The sequence below is a fragment of the Apium graveolens genome, chromosome 5 (assembly GCF_009905375.1).
Source record: "Apium graveolens cultivar Ventura chromosome 5, ASM990537v1, whole genome shotgun sequence".
NCBI classification, from domain to species: domain Eukaryota; kingdom Viridiplantae; phylum Streptophyta; class Magnoliopsida; order Apiales; family Apiaceae; genus Apium; species Apium graveolens.
In genome coordinates, this window is record NC_133651.1 from 277,213,723 (window position 1) to 277,225,814 (window position 12,092).

The 12,092-nt window shown below is 41.6% G+C and overlaps 1 protein-coding gene across 1 annotated transcript; it reads left to right on the forward strand.

The window, feature by feature from the left end:
• The first annotated feature begins 936 nt into the window (after positions 1 to 936).
• Positions 937 to 4,223, forward strand: LOC141660983 (uncharacterized). Its single transcript, XM_074467960.1, has 7 exons — positions 937 to 1,038; positions 1,147 to 1,255; positions 1,345 to 1,760; positions 1,857 to 2,140; positions 2,542 to 2,696; positions 2,803 to 3,541; positions 3,845 to 4,223. Exons 1-7 carry the CDS (start codon positions 937 to 939, stop codon positions 4,221 to 4,223), a joined length of 2,184 nt encoding a protein of 727 aa, XP_074324061.1.
• The last annotated feature ends 7,869 nt before the right edge of the window (positions 4,224 to 12,092 follow it).

A 12,092-nucleotide genomic window follows, 5' to 3' on the forward strand; every position in this document is an offset into this window, starting at 1 on the left:
TCTGAAAGCATGCTACAGCTCTAGGATAGAGTTGGAGAGTATATCAAGGTGGAGGAAAGTATGAAGAAGACAATAGTGAGTAATAAACCCGCTGGAAATAAGAAGTGGAAGACAGATCAGGAGTACGATGCCAAGGACAAGTATCCTCGAATTGGCAAAGGTTCTGACTCCTCTTCTAAGAAGAATCAGCAACCAAGGTTCACTGAATATGCAAGGTTAAATGCTCCAAGGAGACAAATACTTATGAAAATTGAGAAGGAATAAGAGTTCAAATGGCCGAAGCCACTAAGGGGAGACCCAGAGAAAAGAGACAAGAGTCGATACTACAGGTACCACAAAGATGTTGGTCATGATACTAATGATTGTAGGCAACTCAAGGATGAGATTGAGTATTTGATCTGAAGGGGAAAGTTCAGATATTTCACCAAGGGTGAAGAGGCTCAAGGCCAAAAAAGAGACAATGACCGAAGAGATGACGATCGAAGGGGTAATGATAGAGATCGCAACCCACAGCCCAGAGGGACAGTAATCAATATGATCTCAGGAGGTCCTACAACAACTAGGACTACAAGGAACTCTCAATATGCTTATGCGAGAGAGGTGATGAGCATAGTTGGAGAACCGTCTAAGCGTTCTAAGTTAGAGATGACGCTTGAATTTTGTGACCCGGGCCTTGAAGGTTTGAAATTTCCTCAGGACGATCCTCTAGTTATTACCCCAGCAATTAAAAATTGTCCTTTTATGAGGGTCCTAGTGGACAATAGAGCTTCCGTGGATATTCTTTTCCATGACACATTCATAAGGATGGGCTACAATGATTCTCAACTAACTCCATCTAACGCACCCATCTACGGGTTTAACCACATGGAATGCAAAGTCGAAGGAGCAATACAACTCCCCGTGACTATTGGGGAAGATCCCAGGGAGGCCACATAGATGTTAAACTTTCAGGTTGTTAAGGCAGCGTCTACTTATAATGCCATCATGGGTAGAACAGGGATACATGCGTTTAAGGCCGTCCCCTTAACCTACCACATGGTATTGAATTTCCCGACTAGGAACGGTATTGGAGAGGCGAAAGGAGATCAGAAAAATGGCCCATAATTGCTATGTTGCAGCACTTAGGCCCGATGGAACTGGGGGCAGGTCCTCCCCATAGAAGACATAGATGTTTGTGAGAATGAAAAACTTCGAGGAAAGCCAGCAGAGGACCTGGTCCCAATTCCCCTAGACTTCTTAGACCGGAGAAGGTCATGTATATTGGAGCATCTTTAGACAAGCCCTTGAAGGGCCAATTGATAACTTTCCTATAAAAGAACAGTGATGTGTTTGCTTGGAAGACAGCTGATATGCCTGAGATTGACCCGAACCTTATAACTCATAAGTTGAATATTGACCCAACTCGAAAGGTTATGAAGCAGAAGAAGAGAACTTATGCCCCTAACAGGCTGGAAGCCATTAAGCAGGAGGTCGAGAAGCTCCTAGAAGCTGGGTTTATTGTGGAAGTGCAATTCTTTGAGTGGTTGGCCACCCCCGTAATGGTCAAGAAAGCCAATGGGAAGTGGAGGATGTGTATCGACTTCATTGACTTGAATGATGCTTGTCCTAAGGACTGCTACCCACTACCAAGGATTGATACCATGATCGATGCCACTGTTGGACACGAGATGCTAAATTTTATGAATGGCTTCAGCAGTTACAATCAGATTAAAATGCACAGGGATGACACCCTCAAGATATCTTTCATAACTAACTTTGATGTCTTTTTTTATCTTGTTATGGATTTTGGACTTAAGAATGCAGGAGCTACATACCAAAGGTTGGTAAATAAGATATTTGTCCATCTAATTGGGAAGACCATGGAGGTCTACGTTGATGATATGTTAGTTAAAAGCCTAAGTAAGGCCGATCATATTAGTCACCTCGGAGAGGCATTTGAAGTGCTGAGGCACCACAAGATGATGTTAAATCCCATTAAATGTGCTTTTCGTGCTGGGTCTGGAAAGTTTTTGGGTCACATGGTCTCTAAGAGGGGAATAGAGGCCAAACCCGACAAGATCAAAGCCATCCTGGACATGGAGCCAACATGCTCCATCAAGGACATTCAGAAGCTGACAGGAAGAATCGCAGCTCGAGGGAGGTTCATCTCCAAGTCTGGAGACAAATTTCTGCCCTTTTCAAAACCCTTAAGAAGGTGAAGAATTTTGAATGGACAGTTGAGAGACAAGAGGCATTTGAACAGCTGAAGAAGTACATGACTGAAGCCCCGTTGCTAGCCAAACCAAGTCCGGAGGAGTCCCTTTATTTGTACCTCACAGTATCTGAACAAGCTGTGAGTGTCGTTCTGATAAAGGAAGAACAAAAACTCTAGAATCAAGTATACTATGTAAGCAAGGTGCTCCATGGATGAGAGTTGAATTACTCCACAACATAAAAGTTTACAATTGCCCTCATCACAGCCTTGAGGAAGTTCAGACCATACTTCCAAGCTCACAAGATCGAAGTCCTGACTGACCAACCCTTGATGAACATTATATATAGCTCGAAGGCCAGTGGAAGGCTCATTAAGTGGGAAATTGAGTTAGGAGAATTTGACATCAAGTACAAGCCTCGAACAGCCATCAAGGCTCAGGCCTTAGTAGACTTCGTGGTCGAATGCACCATTAATGACCAAAAAATCGAGGGGGCAAGAGATAGTAACTCTAGAAGGAGGAGAGAAAAAGAAAGATAAAGATACGACTCTGAAAGAGTATTGGGTTCTCCATTTTGACGAAGCGTCCAAAACAAAATCCAGTGGTGCAGGCCTAGTCTTGCAAAGCCTAAATGGGTTCATAATTGAGTATGCTTTGAAGTTGGACTTCCCAACTACGAATAACGAAGTAGAGTATGAAGCATTGATAGGCGGCTTAGGCTTGGCTAGAGCCGTGAGGGCCAAAAAGCTTAAGGTCTGTGAATACTCAAGACTTGTAGTTGCTCAAGTCAATGGAGTGTTTGAGGCCAAGGATGATACTATGGCCAAGTACCTGAGAATCGTGAAGGGAATACTAACTCAGTTTGATGAATGGTTAGCAAAACACATTCCAAGAGAGGAGAACACTGCGGCTGATGCCATATCCCAGTTTGCCTCATCTGAAATCGAGAACTATCCGAGAAGTATCTACTTCCAGGTCCTGAAGACCCCTACTATATATGTTATAAATCTGATAGCACCGGTTGGTGTGGCAAGTTGTTGGATAGATCTGATCAAAATCCACCTTGAGACTAGATGGATCCCAAATGATGCCCAGGAGGCACGCAAGCTGTCAGTGAGAGCATTGAGATATTCATTGATTGAAGGCCTTCTGTACAAAAAGTCCATTATTATTCCATACCTGAAGTGCTTGAGACCTCTTGAAGCGGAGGAGGCGCTTAAAGAAGCACATGAAGGGATTTATGGACAACATTTGGGGGGATGGGCCCTCGCTAACAAGATAACTCGATTGGGATTCTACTGGCCAACTATGCTAGCCGATGTAAAGAATTATGTGAAGAAATATGACAGGTGCCAGAGGCACACTCTAATAGTATGACAGCCCCCAAAGAGGCTTACATCTATCATCACACCCATCCTATTTGCAATATGGGGAATGTATATCCTTGGACCATTTCCTATAGCATCAGGACAACGGAAGTTCATTGTGGTAGCCACAGTCTACTTCACGAAGTGGATTGAGGCTAAGGCACTAGCCAAGATAACCACCAAGAAAATTACCCAATTCTTTTGGGAGAATATGATATGCTGATTTGGGATCCCACGCATCCTTGTCACGGATAATGGGTGATAACTTGATAATTCATAGTTCAGAGAGTATTGTGATGATAACAGCAAAGAGCTTCGCTTCACCTCGATTGTGCACCCACAAGCAAACGGGAAGGCAGAAGTTGCTAACAGAATCATCCTTGATGAACTTAAGAAAAGGGTTGAGCGCTCAAAGAACACTTGGCCAGACGAGTTGCTGCCTATACTATGGGCATATCGTACTACCTTTAAAGTGACAACTAAAGCTACCACATTCATGCTGGCTTACAGATCCGAGGTCTTGGTGCCCATTAAGAACACCCATGGATCCCCTAGGATCGAAGCTTATGAGCCAGAGACCAATGAAGAAGGCATGAGGCTCACTTTTGATCTCATTGATGAGGTCAGAGATGAGGCCAATGCCCGCAATATAGAGCATCAATGAAGAGCCTCCCTCTAAGGGTTAAAGAAAGATTTTTTTCAGTAAGGAGACTTGATTTTAAGGAAGATTAAGGCATCGAGAGTAGGGGAGAGAGGAAAGCTAGCCCCTAACTGGGAAGGGCCTTATAAGGTCAGGAAGACATTAGGACAAAGATCCTATAAGTTGGAGAACTTGCACGGTGATGAAGTGCCCCGTACTTGGCACGCTTCAAACCTGAAGGTTTATTATGTTTAGGAAGTTTGTGATATGTTCCTAGTACTTAGTATTAGGTTTATCAATAAGGTCGACGAAACCATCTTATGTACGGGTTGAACCCGTTTTCAAAGATATTATTTATTTATGCAAGTTTATTTCTATCATCTTGTCTACCAATTTATTTAAGTACGAGCATCTAAAGAATGCAAGTCCCGAAGGACCAAATGCTGAAAATAAAAGACAAGTATAAAACAAAATCAAACAAGATGCATAGATAACGATCCAGAAGGATCATAAGTTAAAGTCCTAAAGGACCAATAGTTTACAAGCCAATATGATTCGAATAAACAAAATCTGAAAATATAGCCACATGCGGCAACCAAAGCCATGAAAGGCCATAACAATCACTCTTTAGAAGAGTCCTCCTCCTTACCATTCCCTCCTCCCTCGTCCTCTTCCTTATCTGAACCTACCTCAGAGGAGGAGCTGCGGCACCCTGCAACCGGCTCCATGACTTTCCCATAAAGGGTTGCTTTGGAGCTGGGACTACCTGAAGGGGCTTTACCTTTGGAATCGGAACCCTTGCGGCTTGAACTAGATTGAGACCGCATGCGGGGAGTCTCGGGCACAGACCCGGAGGCCTTCCAGGATGGGTCCATAACAGACATCATCCAAGGGAAAAAGAAGAGACTTGCATCAACCACGTCCGAATACCAACTATGAACGTCCTTAATGCCCCTTTCCCATCCTAAGGCCAAGTTCACGAGGCATATCTGGTCGTCGTGATCATCTATCATCCGAGTAAACTAATCGGATCTATGATATGAATCCACAAGACCTCTCCACTCCTTCTTCCTCCTCCGCATCTCCTTGGTATACCACTTCTCCAGGACAACAACCTTGTCTTCCGTCTGGTGAGCCTTAGACTCCCACTCATCTGAGGTGTTGGGAGCAATTGATTATATCAAACAAAAACTATCAGAAGCATTTACAGATGGTAATTACTAAAATCAACAGATGATGGTGATAAGCATCGACGGATGATTACAAACATTGACGGATGTTGATATTCGACGGATAATGCTATCAACGGATGATGATGTCCATGGATGATGAAATCAGTATTTGTCACATCAGTTGATCTTTGAAGAGGAAAAGGAAACGGGAATTTCAAGTCGGTGGATGACTTTATCTCAGAAGCAATAGTATAGGTTTCCTTGTTGTTAATAGAATAGGATTCCTTATACATTGGTAGTTGTGCTCTATATAAAGCATAGTTTAGGTCCATGCTATATGCATTGTGATATTGTTATATCTTTCATATAACCTAGCAGCTCTCAAGGATATTTGTTCATCCTTTCGAGAGAGTACTTGTGTAATAAGTTTTTATAAGATTGATATAAAAACTGTTTGATTCTGTTGAAGCTTTGTCTAGTTGATCGTATTAACTGTATTCACCCCCTCTCTACAATTGATAAAAAGCCTAACAATTTGTATCAGAGCTTGCTGTTAATGTACAAACAGTTTAAGATCTAAAGATTGATCAACCATGTCAGACAAAGGAGAAGAAGAAACACAGATTCTGGATCCGAAGCCACAACCCACAACCACATCATAGATAAGCAGCAACATGAGTAGGTATGAAGCAATCAAGGTGCCCATCCTGAAAGTGCATGAATATCCAATCTGGAAAGTCAGGATGGCCATGTGTTTGGAAGCCAAAGATCCTGAATACTTAAGCAGGATCTATGATGGTCCTCATAAACCCATGAAGGTAGCTGTTTCGATTGCAGGAGAACCAGAGAAGATGATAGTCAAAGACAGGAAGGACTACACTCCTGAAGATATCTCGTCTATCGTGAAGGATGCTAAGGTTACACATATCCTACACAACAGACTTGATAGTGTTATGTCCAATAGAGTCATTGGATGTAAAACAACAAAAGAGATATGGGATGCTTTAGAAGTAAAGTGTCAAGGTACAAGTGCTATCAAGAAAAACAGGAGGACAGTGCTTACTCAAGAATATCAGCACTCAAGGGACAATGAATCCCTAACTGAAATCTATGACAGATTTCAGAAGTTGCTGAATAACGATTCCCTTGTCAACAAAGAATATGATTTGGACGACTCAAACTTGATGTTCCTACTTGCTCTTCCTAAAAAGTGGGACTTTAAATCTACATCGATCAGGGATAACTATCAACTCGACATCACACCTCTAGATGAGATCTATGAAGTTATTAAAACTCATGAACTAGAGATGGAGCAAAGGAGCAAGAGGAAAGGATCAAAACCTAGACTAGTTGCACTCAAAGTTGAAGAAAAGCCAAAGGAGAAAGTTAGGAGAAAAAGCTACTCCAAAGGGAAAGCCATGATTGCTAAGTCAGATACTGAATCATCAAATTATGATGGCTCAAATCCTGATACTGAATAAGATACTGATAGTGATCATAACAACAATAAAGATATGGATCAAATGGTTGCCCTACTGGTTAAAAGCTTCAAGAAGATGGTCTACAGAAACTTTGTTAGGACGAAAACACGCGCTAATATTCATGCCAGTATACGCGTTCACAAGTAATATAAAATTCTTTCTAGTTCATTCCCACAGAGACTTGTTTAGGTTAACTTCAATATATGCACTTATGCAACAATGATATGGTTATTATTAAATGCTAAGATGATAACAAGTTGAGAGTTTTATAACTAAAATATTAACTAACATGCAAATAACTAAGAGATTAAAAGGATTGTATTACTAATATGAGACAAACATGGGATTCTAACTTCATTAAATACTTCATTCAAAGTCATTATTAACCTTAGCATGCAATGGTGATGACAACTAATCAGACAACATGAAACTAGTAAACGCCAACTTTCATTGTACGAATACCCTATACCAGACATCCACAAAAGAGATAGAAGCTGAATAGACACCAAGTATGTTAAGACCCTATATGTCTATAGAATTTGACAACATAAAGGTTTAATGTGCAAGTTATCATCGTGATTACATAGGAAAATTAAGATGGTTAAAATTACCTACGAATCATGCATAACAAATACATGAACCTATGCTAGCATGGAAAGTTCTAAACCTCTATATTCAGTTTTGCTTCAATAGAGATTAACACGCTATCTTATAAGTTCGTGACGCTCATAAGACGAATAAGCACAACCAATACTAGGATATCATGTAATTACCACACACTAAGATATCGAAACAAATTAACTATTGAAATCCATAAGTAAATCCATTAGAACCCCACGATAATGATTAGTTCATAACCGAACTCATCATCACCGTGGGTTCCGATGAAAGCATGGTATAATAAACTAGGTCTTTATAAAACTGAATAATAAAAAAAGTACGATCACAAGAGTATAAGGTTCAATAAACAAGAAAACTAGCATCCAAGATTACAACTCAATCAAAGAATCACAAGTAAAACAAGCTTTTCTTCTCATTCATTATATTTGTGCTCCTAGGTCTTCTCGCCGTCTTCTCCTTAGTCTCCGTTATGAAAAACCTCTTCAAAGAGTCTTTATATAGCAGCCCAAACCGTCCAAAATCCCAGCAAATCAATCTTCTATTCAAATCAAGATTCTGGAAAACCGACACGGCACGACCACACGCTACCCCAGCACGAGCGCGCTGTAGTCCTGCTTAACTGGCGCGGTCGTTCGCTAACACAGCGCGGGCGTCCTGACCTTCTACCAGAACTGAATTTTTCCTTCTTTAAATGCCTTCAACTGCTGGTTTCTTCGTGCATTCAACCAAGGCTTCTTCCCGACACTCTTCTAACATAACTTGATGCAAAACCTTTCCTTCTTCCTGATTATGCCCTGAAATGCAAAACACTATAAAAACACATCAAATACACAAATAACTTGAGTACAAAACACCGATTCGAGCCTTTACAGAGTGTTCTAAGTGGATATAAATGCTACTTAACACACCCCCAAACTTGAACCGATGTTTGTCCTCAAGCATAAACAGACTCAAAGAACGGAAATTATAAATACATGAATGCAACTACATGAATGCATCGATCCCCTTAGAATAACTAAACCAACCAACAAGAAATATCTCAACAAATGTAATTATTCACACAAAGATCAATCAAATCCCACAAATCAACTCACAAACTAGAAATGTGCGTGTGTGCAAATGCTTAACAGATATACCATCGCAACTAGATCAATAACCATAACTCACCACTCATCAAGGCAATCACAAGGTTATAAATAGAATAAATGTTAAACTCAAAATGACTGACAATACTTCAATTTTATTGGTGTTATACAAGGATTCATGCATTTATTTATAACACATAACAAACACAAATATGCTTATTTGATCGTGCAATGAGTGAGGTCCACAAAAGACTTATGCAATAATACCCATGTGGTGAGCGTTAGGTTAGTGGATCCCAGACTATAAAAGCCTTAGGTCACTAGGCACAAAGTCCCCTAAGAACTTAATAACTCGAGTATTAAAGAGCCCACTCGTGATCAATTATGCATAATACATATTTTTTCCTTCTTTCCATTTTCTTCTCTTTTTTTCCACATGATTTCTGAACGAGTGTGTTTCGCTCCATCTCGCTCAACCCTAGACTACGCATATAAAATGAGCCGGCTAGTAGCCATTTGACACCTAGCCACTATTAGCAATGAAATCCAATATTTTCTCCAATTTTTAAATATCCATGTTATTACGCCACTAAGAGAATATCCTAAATTCTAAATATAAACAAGTGATTAAACCTCGACAAACAAACAAACCATGATGATGATCTAGCACGCAAGCAACCTATAAGACTTGGTGAAATTTTTCTTGCTTCCAACATGCAAATCAATTCGATAGGACTTAACATTCCTCTATACGACATCACTACACTCGTATCAATATCACAAATCAATCGGAACAGCAAACTTAAGGGATCATGTTAAAATGCAAATGCAACTACATGAAACATACTAACATGCAAAATAAAATAATAAAAAACTACATGACAAATATGCAAACTATATGAACTATCACGAATATGCAACAAATGGACTCACATAAACATATTCCTTAAGTACCACCCCCAAACTTAAAATGTTCACTGTCCTCAGTGAAGGTAATAGTAAGGAATCAGGATGGTCATCACCCTCTATGGGTGGAGTGTCAGGAGGCGGGTACACAGCATCCTCACCAAAAACTGGCCACTGAATGTCAACTCATGTGGCTCTAAAAGTTGTCCCCAACGCAAGGGTGAGATCATGTGCAAACCTATTATGGATGTCATGCATCGCATCCATCCGCCTCATCAAGAGCCTATACTGCGCTGAACCCAAACAAGCACTACCCTCTACATCCTGCTGCTGTTGCAAATAACTAGGCTCACCCCTCTGATGCCTCCATGCTGCTCTACTAGCCTAAGCTGAACCATCAGCATTTGTCTGATCGGATGGCTGGCCACCCAGAAAATGATCATAAGTGTAGCCAAGCCCCTTCTCATCTGCCTTCCCACCGTACCACTCCTGCATCACTGCTATCGTCGAACTATCGATAGGGGCACTAGTCAACTGCAGTTGCTCGTGTGCGGGCCAATGAACTCCAACTGCCACACACAGCTTCGTCACAATCGACGCATAGGGAATAGAAATCGTAGTGCTCCCACACAGAAACCTCAGAATACCCTGATAAATCTTAGACCCGAGATCCACATAATCTCCCTGTAGAATCCCCCACAATAACCGTGCATGATCCACAGTAACATCATGCATATAAGAAGATGGCATGATGTTTGCACAAATAAAAGAATTCCACGCACGAGCAAACTTGTTCATACATGAGGCATGGAAAGTGCATACTCGTTCGTGTCCCTCTTGAATTTCTAGTAAGTCTCGGGGACACACAATGTAGCAACAATCAGGTCCAATTCAAAATCCTCCCTTGTCTTAGTCACCCAATCCTCTTGCCCCGGATGTCTCTCGGGCTGGTTAGTCACCCGACGAATAGCCTCCACAGTATAGTCCACAGTCAAACCGCGAACCACCGAGTACCCATTCTTATCCGCCTTCGCATTCGCATAGAACTCGTCAACAACACTCATGGGCACAGCAGCGGGAAACTCACAAAAAGCAACCCAACACATCTCCAGAATCATCTCTAAAAGCTTACCATCCCTTCCTGATGGTAGAAAACCCCTCTCATTCACTATGGGCTTCGATAACAGCCTTATATACTCCGTTTCAGCCTCCGGAGTAGCAAACCTAGGCCTCACACCCCCAACACTTGAAGAATCAGTGGTGCTGCTGCTAACTTGAGTCCTTTGTCTCTTGGGTGCCATTGACTTTGAATAAGTGAAAGAGAAGATATGTGTATAAAGGTTTAGGTTTGAGAATAGAAAAAGTGAAGGGTAAAGATGTATGTAAGTGTATGTATATATAGGAAGGGATTAGGGTTAGAATATAAGTGGATGAAGATTATGGAATTAGTGGGGGTAATGGGTTGTAAAAATTGATAAGGAGAAGAATTAGGGTAGTGGGAAGAGTAAAATTCGGCTGGGAGTATGTTTATGGTAAGTATTTGAATTTTTGGTTTTGTAATTTTTTTTTCTGCAGGGGGTCAGCACGGCCACCCCGCCAGGTAGCGCGGGCATGCCGTATATCTGTCAAACCAGCGTGGCCGCCCCGCTTCCTAGCGCGTCCGCCCCGCTTCCCAGCGCGGGCGCGCCCTGCTTCTGTAATTTCGACGCGGCCACCCCGCCAGGCAGCGCGGGCGCGCCGTGCTTCTGTCAAAACACCCTGCTTTTCTGATTTTTTTTGTGTTTTCTTCTTTTTTTTCTTCTCTACTCAATTACTAATGTACAACAAGCTTGGGTTGCCTCCCAAGAAGCGCTTGGTTTATGTCGCTAGCTTGACGTAGACTCCCGAGATCAAGTGGACAATAAAACAGCACTAACCACCTCACGGTTTGCCTTATTTTCATAGTAGTGCTTCAGACGCTGTCCATTTACCTTGAATGCTTGGCCTGGATTATTATCAAAAATCTCCACTGCTCCATGTGGAAACACAGATTTGACAACAAACGGCCCTGACCATCTCGACTTTAATTTTCCAGGAAAAAAACAGAGACGAGAGTTGAACAAAAGAACTTGTTTCCCCGACACAAATGATTTGAGCATTAGACCCCTATCGTGCCACCTCTTGACTTTCTCCTTATACATTTTGTTGTTCTTATACGCTTGAAGTCAAAACTCATCGAGTTCATTCAATTAAAGCATCCTTTTCTTACCAGCTGCATCCATATCAAGGATGATTTTCTTCAAAGGCCAATACGCTTTATGCTCTAGCTCCACGGGAATATGACATCCCTTACCATAAATCAATCGAAACGGTGACATCCTAGCGGAGTCTTGTATGCTGTTCGATACGCCCAAACAGCTTCATCCAGCTTCAAAGACCAATCCTTTCTCGATGGATAAGAATCTTTGCATCATAGCAGTGAACTTGCGATTACAGAAATGCGATCCCTCGTCACTGATTATGACTCTTGGAGTCCCAAATCTTGTGAATATCTGCGTGTGAAGAAAATTAAGCACTACCTTAGCATCATTCGTTGGTAAAGTCTTGACTTCCACCCATTTCGAGACGTAATCAACCGCCAACAAGACA

Coding starts and splice junctions, on each gene's coding strand:
- LOC141660983 (XM_074467960.1), top strand. CDS start 937: ATGTTAAACTTTCAGGTTGTTAAGGCAGCGTCTACTTATAATGCCATC. Junction 1,039..1,146: donor TCCCCTTAACCTACCACATG/GTATTGAATTTC, acceptor AACTGGGGGCAG/GTCCTCCCCATAGAAGACAT. Junction 2,697..2,802: donor AATCGAGGGGGCAAGAGATA/GTAACTCTAGAA, acceptor CCAGTGGTGCAG/GCCTAGTCTTGCAAAGCCTA.